Below are 23,198 nucleotides of genomic sequence, written 5' to 3'. Positions count from 1 at the left end.
AGAGAATCAATGTCTAATTGGTCGGCAGTAACTATTAAAAAATATTTTCTGGTGGCCGGGTACAATTCTAGACATTCTGTCAAATCGTCCCACGTACCTGGTAAAATATATAGTGTGGCTGTTTCAATCCAGTACTCGCCTTGGGTATAGTATTCCTTGTATTCACTTATACTCGAAAAACGTTCTATATGGTATTGAGACGCGATATCCCGCTCCCATTCGAAGGGGCGAGTATACTTAACACCCTCTTTAATCCATACCACGTCCACTATTATCTTAAATCTGAAGCTACCCCATAAGGCCAGTTCATATTTGAATATGTTTTCCACAGACATAGCTATACGTAGGTGTGTATAATCTCTAATTGGTTCACAGTAAGGGGAGGTAACTCTTAAGTGGCTATCTTGAGCAGTCGCCTACGTTCTTTTATGTAGCCTTTTTTATTCTCGTATATGAGTTGATGTCTGACTACGTTCGCTCCGTGAGCTTTACATAAACAGTAGTGTCCTTTAACCCCGATACCACACACAGAACACGTGTAGTTAGGACTTCCCATATGGAAACAACAGAACCCCTGATTCCTGCATTTCCTACCACAAGCCTCGGTCTTCCCCATAAGTATATATTCGCATCGGTATGGAGCGGGTCTCATGTTTACTTATATAGGTATTTTAGTTTAATTGCTTAGCAACCAACGCAGTAGCTGCTATACCCAACACTATGAAGCCCAGTTCACGATTCATTTGCCCCTTGGATGGTGTGTAGTACTGAGCGAGTGTGGGTTTATTGAGCGCTTCCAATCGTTTACCAGTTAGTAGGTAGTATTCTTTCATTGCTTCATCGACATCTTTGAATGTTTGAACGGCATGGTTTTCACGCTGGAGTTGTTCGTTAATGAAATCGATCCTCTGGAGGCGTTTTTTAGCGTACTCAGCCTGTGCTCTTTGTAATTTCTCAGTAGCGAGATCGTGTCGCTTCCTTTCTTCCTGTATTTCAGCCGCGTGATCATCTCGTAGTTTCGAGAAGAGGAAATTACTCCCGGAAAATGCCAGGGCATTCACTAACGCCCCACCGACCATCATAGCTATCGTGGCCATCCCTATATTTATTTCATTATATTATCAGGTATTATTCCTTGTTTTACTAGGATGTCTTTTGTGGCCATCGCCATACCAAGGTTCATTATGAGCATACCCATATCCTGTAGGTTGAAATCTAGCTTGATAGTTGGTTGTTTAAGCACCATTTTAGTCAACCGAGCGTACCCTACTGCTAGACTGGCTACCACTGTGGCGTGGTATGCGTCGTTGACGAACGTTTTCCCCTCAGACATTATGTATATGATATAAAATATTTTAAATTATAACATGATATGCGGGTCAACCATGGGGGATACCCCCATACCCCCACTGTTGTGGGTGGGGGGATCACTGTTGGGTGGTGGCTCACTGTGGGAGGTGTATAACCATGTTATAACCACGGCAGCAGTTACACCTACAGCCAACAACAGTCGGGTTGGGTTGGCCACTTTATGTTGGTTACACCACCGTTTTTTACCGGCAGCTACTCTCTTAGGATTCTTCTGTCTGGTTACTGTTGGAGGTACCTCCACTGAAGGGGTCACTGTTGGGGGTGGGGTCTCCTCCATCACTGTTGGGGGTACCACCACTGGGGTCTCCACCGTCACCTCGGGACTCACTGGTTCCGTCACCTCGGACATCTATACTATTATTATTATTCTTTCTCTCAAATTGACAATGTTTTGCCGTGATAATCGCCGCCGTCACTGGAGCCAACAACATACCATATTTGTGGTACAGCCCGCAGCTGATAGAGCTCACGGCGTGTTCGATAAAAGGGTCTTTATCTAGGTCTTCCCACAGGTAAAGTCGGCGCTCTGGTGGAATGGGAAGGAAATGTGACACAATACCGGTGTACATCTGGGTCATAGCCGATCCTATTGTCTTTGTCATTTCTGCTCCGAGCCGGGACTCGTATCTAGCGTACAGCTTATCGATTTCTTCGGCTGACATTTTGTTAATTTTATCTGGAGTGTAGTCTCCAAAGTAATGTTTGGCTTTGCCGCCAACAGCCAACGCCACCAGTTTCTCTCGCTTGGGGGAATCCCCAGTTGGGGAACCCTCCACAGACAATTGTTCGAGCAATTCCTCACACTCCATCTTATAATATAACAAGTAAGATTTAGTTTTAACTATATAATACCCGATACAAACAAAACACAGAGAAATGAAAGTTAAGTTGCACACGACAAACACTTCAAATATCATAGCTATGCTTAGCATTTGCTTAGCTTTGCTTAGCTTTGCTTAGCTTTTACTTAGCTTTGCTTAGCAAACTATATATGCTACTGGTTGGTCGGTCTTTAGTACGAGCTTAGCGTGTTTAGTTTCAGCGAGCTGTTTCTTTACCCGTTCCCGTTCTAATTTACTCATCACATCGTTCTCTCTCAAACACTCCTCGAACGAATCCCTATCCTTGCAGTGAAATAAGGCCACCCATCGCGTCTGCTCCCTGAGGTCTTTCAACACCGAGTTGAACTTCTGCGTTAGCACCCAGACGCTGTGATTTGCATGCCGGCCGGAGAAGGCCAGGTACGATAGCATGTCTCTTTTTTTTGTTATCTCGCGATTAGCGCTGCAGTCGTCCAGTATAAACAGCGTCGGTTCCCCTTTAAATTTCTCGTGAAGAGCTTTCAACCAGTCCTGCAGGCGTGTTCCAGGGTCGATTTTGTGTACGTCCGGGTCCGTCATCACCCAAGGTCGCGCGTACGTTTTATTCATACTCAGAGTAGGGCACATGATAACGATGTTATCGAACACATCCTTGTAGTAACCCTCCAACATATCCAACACGAAAACGGTCTTCCCACAACCAGTCTGCCCGCATATGATAGCGCAGTGTGGGTCAGTGGGGAGGTGGGGCAGTTTATTGTTGGGGGGTGTGGGGGGGTACCCCCCATCAGTAGATGGCTTGCACGAATCTCCCATTGTCTATATTAAGTTGCGCGTCCATAATAACGTATAGATATAATTTCAACTTACCAGCGGTTTGGGCCTTCTTATTAATCTGGATGGTTATCCCTTCGCTGCCGTTATCTATACGACGCCCGCTACCGTGCAGTTTATCATCATCCGTGGATCGCATATCCAACCATAGGGCGTACTTGGTGGTCAGGTATTCACCGATCTGCACGGAGCCGAGGTCCAGGTCCTTTGTTATGTAATCCCCCACTGGTAGCTTTTTTATCTCATCCCACTGCTGGTGTGGTCTCATACCATGACTGAACAGCTGGTTGGGCACGCCCTCGATGGTCACTTCCACCTTTTCAATCTCGGGGTTGAAAAACTTCTCGCTGTCCCTCCGGAATGGATCGTAATCCTCCACGGGGACGACCAGGATACCTTTCATCGATCGCGCCGGCACGTTCAGGTTGATATTCCACACAGTGTCGCTCTTATCTCGCACGACTGATCTATGCCTCAGTACGCGATCGTATAGGATAGCCATCTTCCCAGAGTACTGACTTCGAACCTGCCTGGCCAGCTCCGGGCTAGTGACCATGTCGAACTCCAGAGAGATGTTGTCTATGGCATAACTGGCCTCGTCACCGTTCGGTGTACGCACTACTTTGCTATAGTCGTTAAACGTGAGCTCGTATTCGAGCCTATCACCCAGCGCGGCCTGGTAAAACGGCGCGTGTCCCGTGAGCAACTCGAAGTCGAGCGGCACGCAGAATCGATTCCCGTATGCTAGAGCGATGGCCTTTTCACCGTCCGATAGCTTGTCTTGCTGGTCTTGCGTGAAGACGTATCCTATGCGCGCCCGGGTTGATTTGCTGATACCCTGGTACACATCATTGACTCGTTCTCTCTCGCTTTTCCAGAGATCCTTGTAGCAGTGAAACACGTCGCTGTCGTCGATGCTCAGTACCTCGTTACCACTGATCTTGACGGTCGTTTTCTTGATGATGGCTCGACCCACGTTCCGCACTAGCTCGCGTTTGTCGTTGTCGGAGGTCAACGTGATATTGAACGCCAGTCGAACAGTGCCTGGTACAATGAGGTCATTCTCACCAAGGTTTGGAAATCTAACCAGCAGAGTTTGGTTCTGGTCTATCTTGCTGGGGTTGTTGGTGATGGTCACCGACTGTCGCACGGCTCTGGCACCTAATGGCTCTCTCAATTTTCTGAAAGGATCTAATTTTCTACCGTACATTGTTATATAAATGAAATATATTTTTAATACTAATGGATGAAGACATACCTATGGATGATATGCGGGGCGATAGTGCCCAGGCATATGATGACCAGGAGACCTCATTCTCGCAAGGTGACGAGCTCCTTAAGGGCGCCGTCGACGATTATTACAACGTAGTTGAAAATAAATCCAAACTCAAGTCGTCGGGAAGGTACTATAACAATTTTACCTTCGATAGCAATGGCACGCTGCGTTTGAAGGCTCACCCGGGGATTGATCTCTTTCATCAAACAACGAGAAAACCGCTTGCTTTATCAACATTGGCCAGTAAATATAAGATTAACTTTGTCCAAGATGAACTAGGCTTCACAGATTACGGTGGCGCGCGACCTAAGCAGTATCCTCCGAAGTTAGTTCAAGATCTGGAAGGCATCAGGGACGCCCCATCGGATCAAAACATGACTTATGATATTAAAAAGGTGTTGGCCGACTACGAGAACAAACCATTCCCGGGGCTCGAATTTACCGTTCGGGAACTGCGGGGGTTGGATCTGACGATGCAAACCATTCGCGGACATCTCGCGAAAAGCACAGCCAAAATGAGTGAGATAGACGACCACATCGCCTATGAAAAGAAAAAACTCGGTGAAACTGAGGACGAGTCTATGAAAGCCACCATCGAGGAACGAATACGTAATTTGGAAGATGAAAAGCAGACCTGGCTGGAGACAGCATCCTCCTTCAAAGAAAAGCTTCGATCCCAGGTCAACCGTATACGGGAAACCATCAATCAAGTCCTCTACCGAGACACCACGTTAGCAGACAGGATTCGGATATTATTCCGGGAGCAAGGGATCACCATCGCCAGCATTCTGACTGCATTGGGTTTAATCATATCAACCCTGGTGGTGTCACTGGTGGGAGGAACCCCTGTGGGGTCTGCCGGCGGCGGTGGAACTCCAGGCGGTGGTGGTGGTGTTAAAGACTGGATCAAAAAACTCGGGGAAGGCCTAGCTAAACTGGCTGGTAAAGCCGCCGAAGCCCTTCCCGGCATCCTGGGTAGTATCGTCTCGTGGTTGTTGAGCGCTCTGTCTAAAACTGCCATGTGGCTCAGTCAAAACCTGTGGGCAGCCATCGTCGCCGTGGTGGGTCTGGTGTACGTAGCGGCTAAGAAATCTTTAACCAAATAAGTCCCAAAGTTACCCCACCAACCACTAGGGCTGTTTTATTATCAATATGCTGCTGATAGGTGGTGGAAACCCCCACACCCCCAGGGGGTACCTCCACATGAACTTTAGGCTCCGGTGGTGGCGCCACTATACCCTTTTCACGTGGTTGGGTGTGTGGGATATGTGGGGTGTTAATATCGGGGTTGATACCCAACTTTTGATCCTTCGTGGCTATGACTATTTCGTTGTTATAACCCACCACTTTTTTTATTCTCAGTTGCATATCACTCGGAGCCATGTACAACCCCACGCCGAACACGTAATTGACTTTCGATCTGGCGTATTCTAACACGTTTTGGTAGCGTTCGATGGCCCCCGGGAGATCAACTGGTGAATTGATAGCATCATCAACGTTGGAAACGAATTGTGTCTGAGCGTCGTAAGCAGTTCCCTTACCGAGGATGTTAGAACGCGTCATCGACTGCGCACCCAACAGCGCCCACACGTACGTTCGAATCGAGTCGTTCAAGCGTATTGTACCAGCACGAGTGAATCCTTTCGATGTTTTTGAGATCATTTTAGTCCAGGCTGTGGCTGCATCAGGACTGGTTTGCTTTATACAGCTGACATGGATCTTTTCATTCGTTGTGGGGCCTGTAAATGTATGCCGGTTTGGGTTGTATGAACCATCTTTAGAACCGGCATAATATTTTCCGGACCTGTAGAAGTACACGAGAACTATACCGAGACCATGGTTCACACCAGGAAGGCGAAAGTCTTTATTCGTTGGAATCTCAAACTCCCCACAAATACGTTCATAAGCGCGTCTATCATAGGGGTTATTCGTCATACTCCACGCTTTATCTTGGGGAAGAGGAGCACTTATTTCCTTCAATATTCGTCTCGTTTGATAATAAATATGAAACAAAACAACCGCCTTACTCAGTTCGTCTATACCATAGTCTGGTGTCACACCCGACCCTGTCGTCGCACACCACACAGCAAAGTTGAGTTGGTTCTGCCAAAACTGCATTGGGTTTTGATTCCAGTTTACCACCGCCTGCGCGTTATTAACGGACACGACATACTTTTCAAAGATATCAATAAAGGTTGTTTTAAACCCCGTACCATCTGCATTCACCACGATTTTCAAGTGTGCTAAATCCATATTATAATTTATAATTCATATATTATAATATGTACATAACACTTCCAGGAATAACTAGCGGTGAGGCCGTTCAGCTGACGCACGCGATCGATAACACGTCAGGTCAACTCGAAGTCGCACTCTGCGATATCACCTACCTCCCGCAATGGACTAATATTAATATCAGCAACAATAAGCTGTTCGTCAGTGGAACTCGCAGTCAAATAACTGACGGCTACTACAGCGTGTGCTCTCTAAACGACGAGGTCTTCAAACCCCTGGGAGCCGAACTCAAGATGAACGACTCAAACGGCACAGTGGTGTTAATCAACAACGGAAGAACCTCCTTGAGGCTCGGCCGACCATTAGCGAGGATACTCGGTATGTCTCCTGACGAGATAAAACCAACAACAACCGTCACAGGCACGAAGTTACCCGAACTAGTACCGTACCGAGAGCTATACATTCATCTCGGTCAGGTGAGCACAACGTATAACATTCAAGGAGGCCACCCTTCCACTATACTGAGAGCAGTGCCGGTGAAAACTGAGAAATTCAACGACGGTAGAACCGAGTCGTTTTCACCACGGCAGTATAAGAGATTAACCCAGGGTAACATACCTGAACTGACAATATCGGTGTTAGATATAAATCATAATCCTGTAAATATAGGATACCTCAGCTTAACGCTTCACGTAACATGACCAGCGCACAAGGGCCCGGAGTGAAAAAATGCGTCAATATCGGGATCTCCGACCTCGGAGACACACGCGGTTTCGACGCTCCCGGAGTAGATGGTAAATCATACGCCTTGCAACTAAAAAACAACATTTACAAACGCGTTGAAATCCCCTCCGGTGGAGCCCTAAGTGATATGATAGATACCACAGGAGCAACAGCCAACACTAAGTACGCCCTCGTCAACACCGGTGATGACAACTGGAGAATATACCCATCATTCGGAGGTAAACTGTTCGACTTAGACGATGTTGAGAGCACTACCGTCGTCAAAAACAAACCATATATGCTCGTCTTCACCGAAGATGACAAGTGGGTGTTGTTACCCGATAACAAATGGTTTCTCAATATTAGACTCGTCTCCCCTTACGTGTTCACGGATAACAAAGACAACCACCTAAACAAAGTCGTGAACAATGGAACCCTGCTCGTGGCTTACGTCCCAACTCAGAGACGTAGCATAGTCGTCAGCCCAGTCAACACTATAGCAGCCCACATGCTATCGAGTAAACCGGCCATGCAAAACGTGAAATTGCAGTTGGTGTCTGAATTCGAAGGCGTGGTCAAGATACTAGAGGATCTACCGGCAAACTCAACACTGTTCATCAAAGTCTACCTAGGGGAACCATCGGGGAATGATGTCGAGATCGTGAAGGGGATTAAACTCGGGTGGGTGAAACGACACCAGTTTCAAGTTTGCAACGTTTACGTGCGGGTGGGTGTCGGCTCCAACACCAGTCTGCAGGGGGTCAACGTGATCGTGGAAAACAAGATATCACTAATCAATATCTTCCTGCCTGACAACATACACTTCATGGGTATTAAGTTAACCCCTGAATTATTATCAGAAAACCAGTTGGAAATTATATCATAATAGTATAATAATGACCAGTAATCATCCCAACACTACACTTAACGACCTGGGAGATACGGAGGGATTCGATCAGCCTGGTGAGGAAGATGAATTATACATCCTGCACTTCAAAGACAACGTGTACAAACCGGTGCCGTTACCAGATTTTAAAAAACCTAAATGGTTGATCAACTTAACACTCACCTCACCTTATATCACAATAGACGAAAATAATTGGCTCACTAAGATTAGGAACAACGGTATCTGGGCCGGGGATTTCATTTCGGAGAGGGGATTAGCACTCAGACAACCTGCTGGTTACGACAAAAAAAGGTTATTATCAACTTTCTTCGAAAATAAATTAACATTTAGTAATCCTGAAATAATAACCCCCCCTTTCACACTCATCATAGAAGTCTTCTTTACGGATTCATTCGATAGAGACCACCAAATTTTACCCGGGGTGTCAATACGCTGGGATTACACACACGATTATTGTCGTATTGTTATACAACAGGATACCACGGGTCCTATAAACCACTTAATAAGCCTCAGTGGGGTTTTTATTAGAATAGGATATTTTATTAGCCTCTCACCTATTACCCTGACTACTAATCTAGAACTTATAGGCTTCAAATACATTGATAGATTTTTAACTGAACCCCAATTAAAATATCTTTCAAAATATATATTATAGGATGGGTCTGTACCCAGTCGTAGAGGAAGTAGCGAAGACGTTGGAAACCGTAGATGGGTTCCGCTTGAGGCAGTTATGTGATGTGAAACGCCAATTAGAACAAGACCGTGACACGCGGAAAGCTCTATGTAAAAAGTACAATAGAGCTTTCAATATCGTGGACGGGGCTGACACTACCCTTATGGCAACCAGCATGGGACTAGGGGCGGCAGGCGTTGGGTTGTTAACCACCATCGTGGCTGCACCTATAGTGTTAGGTATTGAAATAACGGCTGGGGTGACAGGGTTGGTAGGGTTGGCGCTTAAGTTAGTATCACGCAGACTTAATCGTAAGGCATTGAAACACGATGAGATCAGGGTTCTGGCCGAAGCAAAGCTGAACACAGTTAGTGAGCGTATTTCCACGGCACTCTCTGACAGTAAGATATCAGAAGAGGAGTTTAGTTCAATCCTCTCTGAACTCAAAAAATATAACGGAATGAAACAAGATATTCGATCCAAGTCTCGTAAGTCTGCTATCAGCGAGGATGAGAAAAAAAAGTACATAGCACAGGGAATACAAAAAGCCCAGCAAGCCTTTATTATGAACACCAAAGAGATCGTAGGCGGTTCACGTTAAACTGTTTCATCGATATAAACATAACATAGCCGTAAGCGAGCCACCGATCCTATATGGTCAGTCAAAACTTACAACTGTACTACTTGAGGGGTGGGCCGGGTAGGGGATTTGTAAGAGAAGAATTATTGATCGTACCGTACGGCACAGTGTTACCGCCTGCCAAGTCACGGTAAACGTGATGGCGTGGCTTTGTAGTAGGGGCAATAATAGCAAGAGCTAATAGTCCCACCAAAGCCTCATTTAGTAAATGAGGCTTTTTAGAGGGGTTTTTGAAAAGTGTTTTCGGACTATCATTCCCTATACTACTCAACAAATTTGTTCAAGTAAGAGCAACAAAATCTTTACTTGCAAAACAAAGCCACTAAGAAAAGACAGTCTGGCAAATAATTTTCGGCGCACTGGCAGACAACTGAGCAGTTGGGAGGCATGAAGGCATTACAATAATATTTTGTGACTTTGAATCCTCATTGCCGTTGTTACAACAGGACACAAACTTTGAGCCACTTGCTACAGATTAGATTAATATGTCCACAATGATTTTCAAAATTGTTTCAGCTAATATGATGATTGAGAATGTCTTCTAGAGGGGAGAGTAATGTTACCTGGAACACTGCAGGAAGTTTACGGAGTTTTGTGCCCTTCACAAGTAGCAGAGAGGGAGGCCCACAGCCTGTCTGGTGGTACAGGTACAACTTGAACCAAACTGAGCTCACCTGGAACAACACAAAGCTGCATTGTGCACACTCATATGTTACAAGTGATTCATATATCCTATGTGTAGGTGCTTTAAATAACATGCATAACAGATAAACAAATAGCATTTCACAAATCTGGGGTCCAAATAAAGGAGAGATCTGGCCTGTACTGTAAACATTAGACCAAAAAGAGAAGAGTTGTCTCCCTTCTATTATGCCCCCAAGGGAACATGGTCGTCTTAGTAACTGTCTTTAATAACAAAGCATAGAGTTATAAATCTAATTGTGCATCATAAATACACGTGTTCTATTGGTAAAGGTTAGATTTTATGTTACTTTTAGCTCAAATACCCCTTCCAGAAACAAAATCAATACAGACCCTTAAAGTGCCACTTGATAAAATATCTGAAGTGGCTAAAGACACTGCTCGAGATCAATTTCTGACATACAGGTAGAAGAAAGCCAGGTTTCAGCTAGGTATTGCTGTACTACTTCTCACCTCTGGAATGGCTGGTCCTATGTGCTGCGGCACACAGCTGCTGACTGGGCGGATCTCATTACTCAGCGGAGCCATAGACACCAGGAGACTATAAATGATAAACAATATCTTACTATTAATTCAACAGCTTTCAGTTTGCCCTTACAAGATGGAAGACTGATATGACTAAACATAAATGGGTGGCAAAGGAACTGATTTGATAAATCTAATTCTAACCTGGTGACAGTTTTATTCAGGCTTTATGCATTATGAGTCTTTTAGTTCTTTAAGCACTATGTTAGTAGCATACATCTCTCTCTGTATTTCTGTGTGCATGTTCTTTTGCCAGTGTGCTTGTCCATATGTGCATGTTCCATGTCTGTCTGTAGCTCTGTCTATTCATCAGTCCATCCACCGGTCGGTCTGCATGTGTCTGTCTGTCTGTGTTTGTCTCTGCCAGTGTTTGTTAGTCTGCCCATGTCTGTCTGCTTGTCTCTCTGCCTGAGGTTGTTGCGTGTGTCTGTCTGTACCTGCATGTCTCCCTGTGTACCTGTAGTTTTTGTTGAGCACCCTGGCCCTGGTGGCTGGCTCCAGACTGAGAAGACTCTCACATCTCAGCAGGTCAATACCCTGTCCATTCACACTATCTGGGTCCTCACACAGGATCTTGTTGTGACGCAGGAAGTGGATTGTGTCACGTAACGTCAGGGCATGGTCAAAGTACCGTCTTGCTTCACCTTCAGCATCGGAGCCAACCTGACAAGGAAAGTCATCACTGACAGTTAATCTAAACCTACATGTCCTTTTTCTTTAAACACTCTAGCAAATATGCTTCTTGGAAGGTTGTTTTACGTTATAATTCAGGTATATGACATCAGTCTATACTCAAATCCAGACCAGATAGCCAAGTATGAGAAATGATTCTGGCAACAATAACGTGCAATCAATCAAGTCACCAAGTGTGACCATAGCAATCTTTGATCAAAGATAAGTGTAGCTCTGACATCACTAATAGTAGACCCTTGATTATTCAGTAGCAGACATTAATCAATTTGAAACATGATCCATGTGTCAAAGAGATTGAATAGTACTAGGGCTGCAACAATTCACCCAGTCCTCAATTCGATTTGATTTTTGATACTGGACACTCAGTTCAATCATTTTCAATTCAATTATTCATACAAGGAAACATCAGATTTCATGTAACTCTCAGAGTCAGCTTTTTTAGCATGAAATACATTGTCAACTTGGCGATGTCTACTAACAACAATTCTCACTGGATACGTTAAAACTGCTCTAGTTGGAGTAAAAATTATGCTCTGACTGTGTGGAAATGATTTAAATAGGTATTCAAATATCGAATCGAAACAGTGATAATCCTTATCAAAAATCAAAACTAAGGTTTCAGAATCAATGTTTACTGACCCGAAATGAATCACTGCCACCCTATTGAATGGGTGATAATAAAGACACATGATGAACATACCTTTTCCAGCTCGGAGAGAAAGCTATCCATAGACTCATCACTGAGTTTCCCAACTTCAAACATAGTGACAGCATGGCTTTTCAAACCCTGGATACAAAACATGTAACTGTAAACTTTGCTGTCACTTTAAACGTGAATGACAGTGAACGAGTGAGTGTGGACTGAGATCAGAAGGGATAGAAGAAATGGGCATATGGGGAATAAAACCTGCGCCTTCAGTGTGACGAGCTAACGCTTTAACCAACAAGATATCCCATTGCCCTGTTGACACAGTAAAACTCTTATAATGCCCCTGAAAGAGTGAGTGAGCGGGCATGTTTTAACGCTGCTTTTATAAATATTCCGGCAATATCACAGCGGGGTACACCAGAAATGGGCCTCACACACTGTTCCCATGTGGGGAATCAAATACAGATCTTTGGTGCAACGAGCCAATCCTTTAAACGCTGGGTTACCCCACCACCAGTACCGATGGAAGAGACAGTCTTTTAAACTGATTAAATTACATATGTCTGAGACTAACCGGAGAGAGGTTTCCCATCATCAGGAACGCTGTGAGGGTGGAGTCGAACAGGAAAGCTATCCTCTTGTTCTGTCCTGATGTTTGGTTACTCTGTTCTGGGAACATCAAAAGAAATATGTCAAACACATGGGGCAATTGATGACTACATATTCAACATGTAGCACCTGACAACAACAGTGAACTGTCTAACTTGTAATCCCAAACACAAATGATTATGACAGAATAAATAAAAATTCGGGGTAACAATGACCTAATTTCACAAACAATATCAAGAAGTATTTCATAGTATTAATGTATGGTAGGGGTCAGTGAATTCTCTAATGTTTAACATTACGGTAATGATGGTAATGAAATGGCTCCTAATACTTTAACTAAAACCTTCATCACAGTCACAACAAAATGGCTTAAGAATAAATTTCAGTGTCAGACCAAAACCCTGGATGTGTGGGTGTTGAGGTACAAACCTACCTATTGCACTTTCAATGGAAGAGGCATCTGCATTGGTGTTGGAATTGAGATTATCGGACTCGAAGTGATCACTGACTGTCAAATCAACGTCCATTGCATTACTCAGGTCAATCAACAAATCCTGACTAGATCTGCAATGAAGAAACAACCATTGTGTGTAATCTCCCAACAGTAGGTCAGTATAGTCTGTCATAATCAGTGTGTGAAATAGTCACTGGCCCACCAGCTCGTCCCAAGTAAAAATCCAGTTGGGCCAAACATTTCGGCATTGAACTATACGCAGTTCATATATGACAATTGCTGGATGAGTCAATGCTTTGAAACCAACAGAAAGTTATTTGGACCAGTAATGGAAGGTGTTTTAGCAGTTTAATGATTGCAACCCTTGTCTTCATTCAAATTTAGGGCTAGTGAATTATTTTGTGGGCTAGTAACTTTCAGGCACAGCTACTTCCACTGACTAGCACAATTTGGGAACTAACACTGGTCATAATCAGCCAGTCTGATTATATTGAGAGAAGATGTGATACCAGTTGTAGATAAGCTGTGTGTTGGCAACACAAGGATCATTATAAATCCGAATCTTTAATTTTAACCAATAACTTCGGTCAGAGAAAATGTAAGGGACATAACTCATAACTAAAGCAGCTGTAACTAAGCAGGCCATTTGAGCTGTAAGTGCTATAGCAGGAATATTACCTGAAACAATTTCAAAATATGCAGAACTTACTCATTAACACTTAAAATTGATTCTGTTTTGGTTCCCCCATATATATTCATATATATTAAATTCAAAATGTTACTGAAAATAGCTTAACCCACATCAACAACTACAGACAATCATAAAAATGTGCCTGTGGAATACCAAAACGTATCACTTTACTAAATATTTATCATATCAATAACCTTCTGCATTTTTCAGATGAACACATCCAAAATCTCCCAATTGTTTAGAGCTTGGTTAATGTGTCTGTCACAGACAGCACAGCAGATTCCAATATCCACCCTGACACGTCAATTTGCCAAAAATGTAAGGTCACAAATACAAAACCACTAAGATAGACATCTAGATTTATCCCATTTTCTTACTTCTGCATAACTGGGGTCTTAGCTGTCTTGGGAGCTTGTTGTGTCCAGGATGGGTGTACTTCATATGGGTTGAGGTCAATAGTTTTCTTCTTAGCAAACCCAAGTCTACAGTACATAGACACAGCATTCTGAAAGCAAGCATTGTACATGGTATTATTTCAAATTATCATACAATGGATATGGTTCTCAGCAGAATATAGCCAACAGATATTTTCAGTATCCTTTGGGGTCTTATACAGATATAGATTCAAATTAGAGAGGTCATAAATTTTAGGGACTACTTTCAGAGAGTAAACAAAGATGGCATCAAGGGTCGGTGATCGTATCCAGATTGACGGCTGTGGTTACAGTACTGTCAGTGCTCTGATCCCAGAAAATTCATCCCTTGTTATGATAGATGGAGTAGATTACAGAGACAGAAATCCACAGGCTTGCAAAGATACCAAGAACAGTTTCCCGACCGACTGTCAGTGTTAGTAAGCAGTCAGCACAGGAATCCAGGTGCAGAATGTCCGCAAACATTAAAGTGTATTTCTTGTACAAAAGTTTAACTGAAATTTTCTGAAATTCCATGCAAAGTTTTTTGTTACTTTTCAAATGTAAGCTAAGATTTGTTGACAACAATACACTCTTTAACATAAAAGCTTAATGGGAACTAGATCCATTGCATGTATGACATTGTATGATAAATAGTTTATCACACTCCTGTGTTTTGGGATGACTCACTAAATACAATGCAGGATATTAACCATCACCTAAAAAACTTGTGTGCTAAAATATATGGCTCAACAAACAGCCACTGATGACTGCAGCAACAGATTTATGCCTGCCTAAGATCAATTCCTGAAGAAATTAAGGTAAACAATTTTATCACAAAAATGCGTGGCTGAGATAGGAGAAAATGTTTAACACACTGACCAGTAAAGACTAAGTAAACAACCCATGAAGATTCGGCATGTCGTTATACAAATAGTATATTGTTCCATGAGAAGCCAGCCCACTCATTTACTTTAGTTTGGAAGCCTGTGAAGATTTGGGTTACAAATGGCCATCAGCAACCCATGCTTGTTGTATGAGATAACAAATGGGATCCGGAGGTCAGACTCACTGACTTGGTTGACACACGTCATTATATCCCAACTGAATAGATCGATGCTCATGCACTTGATCACTGATCACTGGATTGTCTGGTTCAGACTCAATTATTTACTGACAGCCACCATATAGCTAGAATATCACTGAGCGCTGCTTTTAACAACAAAAGAACACTAAAAGAGAAGTAAACATGTTATAATGATGAAGAAAGAAAGATTTCTGGATAACTCAACTGAAGATAATGATTGCATTTTAATGTTTCAGCAGACAGATATTGAGTGAGTGGGGTTTTATGCTACCTGCAGCAATCTTCAAGGACTATCACAGATGGAAAGTAACCTTGCTGGTAAAGAAACTTGACTACTTGCTCACCTTTACTAGTTGGAGATCTATCTGTAGGACACTTGCCAGCTTGAAAACAAGCACAATGATCATAAGGTAAGACAATCTTGAATTTCATTGTTTGTATTTCAAGAAGTGTAAACATTTCAGGACTAATGTGTCTAGGACAGCAATTGTTTGAATAAACAAATACCTGAATCATGTTTTCTTACTGACTCGTAATTTGTATTAATGATTTAATACCTTTATGTACAACTTTTATAGACAGAAGCAAGAGAAAACACATAGAAATTATGAAAACAATTAAAGTGTAAAATTAGCAATTTCCATCTTGATTAATCATCATAGTTAGTGCTAACTGACCATTGTCAGATTATTCATGTCACACAATAGTGGGATGGGCATACCTCGGAAACAGTAGTGTGTTCATCTATAGACACAAAGATCTTGTACAACAATGTTTCAAAGTAGTCCCCTAGAACTCGATTCATCACAAATCCTTCCAGAGGAGGCACTGAAATGTAACACAACACACTATATTGTACTATGTCATTCTTCACTTCCTTCAACATACGCCAGTCATTTTAACACACACAATCTCTGATAATGAAAACTACCTTTCTCTCAAGTTCAAATAGCACGTATATTTAATCATTGAATATAAAATGTTTCAAGCATAAACAATCCCTGATTGCTGATGCTGTCAACTTGCACGTAATCCGAGTTTGTCTTCTCGTAGTGGTTATTCTACCAGACATTGTGAGTGAGTGAGCATAGTTTTAGCATGCCAGTGGACACCAGAAATGGGCTTTACACATTGTACCCATGTGGGGAATCGAACTCAGGTCTTCTATAAGATGAGAGGATAGTTTTACCACTAGACTACCCCACCATCCATGCAGACATTGTGACAACCAGTCCTGATGTTAATGGGGCTTCCCAATAGTATCATGAAAAACTGCTGACTACCCCACCATCCATGCAGACATTGTGACAACCAGTCCTGATGTTAATGGGGCTTCCCAATAGTATCATGAAAAACTGCTGACTACCCCACCATCCATGCAGACATTGTGACAACCAGTCCTGATGTTAATGGGGCTTCCCAATAGTATCATGAAAAACTGCTGACTACCCCACCATCCATGCAGACATTGTGACAACCAGTCCTGATGTTAATGGGGCTTCCCAATAGTATCATGAAAAACTGCTGACTACCCCACCATCCATGCAGACATTGTGACAACCAGTCCTGATGTTAATGGGGCTTCCCAATAGTATCATGAAAAACTGCTGACTTATGGAATCATCCAAGCCAATCATGTTAATCGAAATTTATACAAACATGTAGAGGTTATGAATTCTTTGAAGAATGTCCTCCTTGGGGTACATATATACTATAAAAATGTCCATTTTAAATGCCTACAACAGTTGTTACAATATTTCAATAAATATTTTACAAAACTAAAACTTGTTTTTGTCTTGTGAGACTACCCATACAGGGCCCCCTCCTGGAACCCCCCAACAGCCAAGAGCAGGTAACTCTCGCTGTCTCACCTTTCATGCTGAACTAGTCAGACATAATGTAGGGAGGTAGGTGGCCATACCGCAAGGAGGACATTCTTCAAAGAATTCATAACCTCTACAGGTTTGTATAATTCTTTTTCAGAAGAAGTCCTCCATGGGGTACATATATAGCATAAAGGATCTAAGGCATAACAAATGCCTATCTTGAGGGGGCAGCATGGCGCTACATGTTATGCATCCTTTGAACTGGAAAAAACAGAGTCGAGCTTTGACTAATAGCAAGGTCCGCTGATCCATCAAAAGCACATGAATATTCAACAGAAACAACAGTATGCGCGGGCGGTATTTAACTGTTAAAAATAAAGCTATTATACCAATAATGTATAAATAGCAGACATGTGCATAACTAGAGAAGCCATAAAGGATATGATATTTAAGTAACTAACACATTACTCAACAACAATGAATAAACACCTCACTTTTTATATATAATGAAATAAAAAGTGAGCATGTTAAATTATTTTCCCGTAGTACTCTTTATCCACGCCTAAAGTCTTGACAATGCTGGAAAAATTAACCACGAGGAACATACCGACCGCCATCTTACCGGCCACATGCCTTGAAGCAACGGGCACCACGCAAAGTTACAACATTTCATGAATGAAAAGGAGGCACCTATAAATTCCTGATATCGCCCCTGCGTTAAAAAAAGGAACCATACATACAGAGTTGGGCGCTTTCTCCCTCATTTTCTACTTCACTTTCGTAAGCTTCGTGTTAATATAGAGAGCTGTGAATGCACGCCTGTCCTCAACGACGACAGTATGAAAAGTGAGCTACGAGGTTGACAATGAGAGTTACCTGCTCTTGGCTGTTGGGGGCCCTGGAAGGGGCCCTGTAGGGGTCTCACAAGACAAAAACGAGTTTTTGTTTTGTAAAATATTTATTGAAATATTGTCACAACTGTCGTAGGCATTTAAAATGGACATTTTTATGCTATAAGGAGGACTTCTTCAGAAAAAGAATCCTCCTGATTCCACACCAGCCAAACACTCTTCAAGACCTACCTATGATACAATCCTCATCTGCCATAGGAACATCTAGATACACCAGCCCCTTCCTATACAAACCTGAAACATATCACAAAGAACATTTACATGTTAAAGAAGTTACTGTTTTGAAAGAAATCAGTTAATGCAAATGCCGGTAGAATCGTTGTTGATCAACTTGTCGATGTTGTATGATCTGTTACCATGGTTACTCACTATGTACAATATCTTTATCCTGATCCCCTGCTGTTTGTGGACCACTGTCAATGATGGAGTCTATCACAGTCTTCTCAGATTGAGCACACATCTGGAATGATGTTGTGGAATCATAAACAGAGGTAAATACAGCATAAGATATATAATGTAATCTCAAACATGAAACACTCACATGTTTGTCTCAAGCATACTATCAAACCAAAAAAACCCCCCAAGGTACGAATGTCATCCCAACTTTAATGACGTCCAGATATGCTGATTGTTTCTTGTACCTTTATATCATCCTCTGTGATGTAGCCTGTGTTCACAATCCACCAAGATTCAATACTTGCTGTCTCCACTGGTTGAACAGGTAACAGCTCTCGAACTGGTTTCTTACGAAAGAATTTCTGCAACACACAGCATCATACATCATGCAAACTCAGGGACAGACGTGTAATTTTGTTCGAAGAATCTCACAGACTATTCAGGTAATATATATAGATGTTCATACCTTTTGATGACCCATTTAAACTTACAACATTCCAACAACTATGTCATTTCAATTTATTGTTAAATAAATCGGTAAATACCATGTAAACATGTAACTTGAGAGCTGGATTTCCTGAACACTGTCAAGATTGTCCAGCTCCACTTGTCCAGGACCCATACACTAACCCACAAATATGTTATCAACCAAAACAGGATTTCCTGTCACTTTCACTGGTATCTATAACTGCCACCCCATGTTAGGTTGCAACTGATAAATATTTTGATGGAGTCCAAACATAGGTTTTGAATCATTTCAGTTAGTCAAATATATAGCATTTTGCATTAAATGGTGTGTGTTATTCTGATAATATTTGTCATGTCACAGGGCAAATCATCAATGTCATAGCACACAAATAAGGTCCTATTTGGATCCCTGGAACTGAATTATATTTCATGAGTTAATGATACATGGAGAAGAAACACACATAAAAATGGTTTCTCAAACTAACATTTTAAATAAAAGTCATCACTGCGTTTACATTCTACTCTGCAACAGCAATATATAAGGGATACCATACACAGGGAAAAGGTCAATGAATATTCTTTCATTGTATGACAGTATGTTAAGAGCATTCAATGACACCTTCCTACCTTGGATGACCTACACTGGTTCATGAGATCAATGTACTGGTTACGGCCAATACCTAGAAGCCTCAGGCCTGCATAAAAACAGAAAATGGAACAGTTTTACTTATGCATCCAAAACCTAAAACTCTAGCTATAAATACAAACAGAAGGAATCAACCACATGTTTAACTTAATATGCTTAGGTGACAATTCAGACACATCAACAATATGAGGACAGAGACATCATATTATTTTTTTTTTCTCATAAATTGTTTTCATGGCACCACCAAAAGTGATCAACAGCTGTGTTTTGCATGAAATATACTTCGCATAGTTTATGAGCATGATAATGTAAATAAAGAAAATAACACATAAGGCAATAGTGACGGAAGGTTGAAAATCTAACAACTAATTAAACTTGGTTTTTGAAGAAATAGTGTTCCACAGATCAAGCTGAGCTTAATTCTGTTCCACAGAAAATGTTTCAGGTTAAACTTCATTCTAACTTACAGTCTGCGGCTGTGAAGTTGGGGAGGGAGTCATAACTCTTCTCCTGTGTCATGATATCCTGCATCATATTGGTGTAGTAGATGAAGGGGGAAATCCTCAGACCTTTCACCACCACATCAGAGAGGTGGTAGGGGTACAACATTAAGTGATCCCGGCTGTACTGCAGGAGGTCCTCATAGTAACGACGCTCATCTTTTCGTATATGCCGCACTTGAATCATAAATAAATAGAATTTTGAGCATTTCAGAGATTTTATCACTAGTCAAGCTGGTAAACTTTCCAGTTTAATTTCCCGGTTGAAATTATCATAATAATCCCAGTCCCTGAAATGGGCCATGTGTTCAAAATTATCATGTCAAATTCTTCATTTACATGACATAAATTGAGAGTTTGTCCTTCTTATCAGACACTGACAACCATCTAACTACAAAGTATCATTATTATGCTGACCAAGAAAACAACTGCTGCTATTATATTATCATAAAATCACAATAATACTAAATCAAACTGTTTCAAATGTCAAATCATCAAACTAATCACACTTATGACTCGGGTGCATATTACTTATAGACAGATACAAGCTGTCTTAATCATGAGAAAAATATACAATTACCAAGACTTCCTTTGTATCGTAGCTGATTTTTAACACTAAAGTTCACAACTGCCTTGTCATACTCTCTTTGAGAATTCCCAAAACTCTGAAAAAGAATGATGTCCACTTATGACATATAAAACATAATCACTCACATTAGCTGAAATATTGTACTAAACAAAGTGGAGTCAAATAAAACAATGACACGTCATGACACACACATATTTCATATAGCAATTAAGATATGATTAATTATCCTTATAACACATTTTGGACGTCTTTCATTTTCTTTAATAATCATTTTAGACATCATTTTTAGTGTCCCTGCCACACGACATAAGATGTCAGAATCAGGTCATTTTAGGAAGACAAATGACATTAAAATGAACATATATTCCAGTCTCAAGTAGACTACAGGATTCCCAACACACGCTTCAAATTAGTCCAGCATATTACTAGACGATGTCGCACTATACCAAGGTGTGCTCTATGTCTAGCTGGCGAGTGAATTTTCTTTGACGCACTGTGCACTATACAGAGATGTACAGGCAAAAATTCAGGCTATCGACTAGAACAGGTGCACGGATTGCAAAACGGCATACTTACTTCCACTAACATCCATTCACTTTATTATATACCAGCCCTGAAACTGAACCACCCCTGTTTTCCACCACTTGGTGGACATTTTGATTGGTTAACTGAAAAGTGGAATCGCACTAAAAGGGTTAGCAATAAATTGACTGTGGTTGCGGGGAAACGAACTTGCTGCACTTTTTCATCGTCTGTAGACATTTCTGGATCCCATATATCATTGCACCATTCACTGAACTCTTAAAATTACATTGATTACTCTAAAACAAAATGAATCACTGTAAGTAATTATAATTCTACGCCATTGTCAAAATGGCAGTGAGCATGTAGTATACGTAATGGGTCTTATGAGATGACAGTTTTCACAATCATGAACTTTGTAAAGTTGACATATTTCCATTTAGGATTTCTTCACTGAGTTATCTACGTTCTACTTTTCTAAAAAGTAGGCTGAGATTTCATTCTTGATTTTGCCTTAAACCGTTCCGCTCAAATTTCTTGCGGAAAGGTGCGTCAAAGAAAATGCACTCGCCATATCAACTCAATGTAGTACTTGGCTGGAATACGAGTTTATTCATATGAACTAGCTTCAAATTAGTTGAAGCAATGATGGACAGTTGCATTTACATATTCCAAATGACAATGCCACGAAAATATACATAGTCAATAGTACTGTATCACCGTGTAAAAAGATAAAACGATGAGACTTGCAAGCAGTTTTCTAGGGAAATATCTCAACAGGATGTAGATATTTGGCATGTATAGTACTTATTAACCTAGGGCAAAAGAACAGCGTCTGACCGAAAATGGTCTTTACCCAAATCCTTCTTGGGTACATACATTAGGAATATCAATCAGAACATCAAAATAAACATTGTCTCCTCATATGATTACATGGACTAAGAAAACGTGAAAGTCCAAGGGGTGGGTGTGACAGTCTTACCTGTTTGATGTTGGCTGGAAGTTTTTGCCATGTGTGATTTTGGCGAATATGGGTTTCAACGTCAGCGTTCATGTTTACGTTAACATAAACAGATCATATTGTGCTCAAAAGAGGTGTTAGCAGCTATCAAACGCCCATCATCGTTGCGGAAACACCTACAATTATCACAGCAGACAGCAATGCAATTTTCTCTCACAACATTGAACTTTCCGCTTCCGGTTAACAATTTGTACTACTTTCTGTGCAAATAACTATGTACTCTTCTATGACTATAAAACCTTCTGCTGACTGTGCATAGTGCTACATGGACGGATGGGCTGACCAATGGGGTCATAGTCAAGTTATAGCATGGTGTCAATGGAGCGTCTAACGATCAACATTACGGTAATTATGATCAAGAAAAGACTCATCATGTTATAACCTAAACCTTCATCACAGCCACACCAAAATGTTCTGAGAATAAATTTCCTTATCAGACCGAAAACCTGGATGCGTGGGATGTTCTGGTACAATCCTACCTATTGCACTTTGAATGGACGAAGGCATCTGCACTGGCGCTGGAACTGAGATTGTCGTACTCGAAGTGATTACTGACTGTCAGATCGATCAGCGCCCATTGCATTACTCGGGTCATTCAAGAATCCTGACTAGATCTGCGACGAGGAAACAACTATAGGAGTCATTGAGTTTTGCGTTATGCTGCTTTTATTAATATTTCAGCAATATCATGGCGGGGGAGACCACAAGTGGGATTCACACAATGTACCAGTATGAGGAATCGAACCCGTGTCTTTTGCGTGACGAGCGAACGGTTTAACCTCTAGCCTACCCCGCCGTCCCAGTGCTACGTGGATCACCCTAAATGTACATTATCGCTGTTCATTTAGTGCTGTATTATGTAGGGTTCTTGTTCTTATCACTGGTCAACAATGTTTAACATGTTTCACACTTGCATGTTCCATAAAGATCTCACGAATATATTGTTTAGTCGTATCTTGAATGTCAATGCGATGGCAACGACATGATAATGTACTCTCCACTTAATTGCAACTTCG

At 41.7% G+C, this 23,198-nt stretch overlaps 1 protein-coding gene across 1 annotated transcript in view; it reads right to left on the bottom strand.

Annotated features, from left to right (window-relative positions):
• LOC137290305 (protein FAM91A1-like) overlaps window positions 1–22,339 on the bottom strand; it is a 33,422-nt gene extending 11,083 nt beyond the window's left edge. Inside the window, exons 1-16 of the mRNA XM_067821123.1 lie at window positions 22,144–22,339; window positions 20,631–20,715; window positions 20,018–20,227; window positions 19,532–19,599; window positions 18,682–18,798; window positions 18,410–18,500; window positions 18,212–18,274; window positions 16,025–16,131; window positions 15,648–15,686; window positions 14,181–14,308; window positions 13,092–13,222; window positions 12,624–12,718; window positions 12,101–12,187; window positions 11,165–11,370; window positions 10,636–10,723; window positions 10,044–10,154 (exon numbers count right to left, since the gene is read on the bottom strand). Of these exons, the coding sequence (XP_067677224.1) occupies window positions 10,044–10,154; window positions 10,636–10,723; window positions 11,165–11,370; window positions 12,101–12,187; window positions 12,624–12,718; window positions 13,092–13,222; window positions 14,181–14,308; window positions 15,648–15,686; window positions 16,025–16,131; window positions 18,212–18,274; window positions 18,410–18,500; window positions 18,682–18,798; window positions 19,532–19,599; window positions 20,018–20,227; window positions 20,631–20,715; window positions 22,144–22,215 (1,698 nt within the window). The 5' untranslated portion in view covers window positions 22,216–22,339. The remainder of the gene's footprint in view (window positions 1–10,043; window positions 10,155–10,635; window positions 10,724–11,164; window positions 11,371–12,100; window positions 12,188–12,623; window positions 12,719–13,091; window positions 13,223–14,180; window positions 14,309–15,647; window positions 15,687–16,024; window positions 16,132–18,211; window positions 18,275–18,409; window positions 18,501–18,681; window positions 18,799–19,531; window positions 19,600–20,017; window positions 20,228–20,630; window positions 20,716–22,143) is intronic.
• Window positions 22,340–23,198: the final 859 nt, after the last annotated feature.

The sequence above is a fragment of the Haliotis asinina genome, chromosome 7, assembly GCF_037392515.1.
Source record: "Haliotis asinina isolate JCU_RB_2024 chromosome 7, JCU_Hal_asi_v2, whole genome shotgun sequence".
Lineage (NCBI taxonomy): Eukaryota > Metazoa > Mollusca > Gastropoda > Lepetellida > Haliotidae > Haliotis > Haliotis asinina.
Note: the sequence above shows the minus strand (reverse complement) of the source record. Positions and strands in the feature narration are given on the sequence as shown.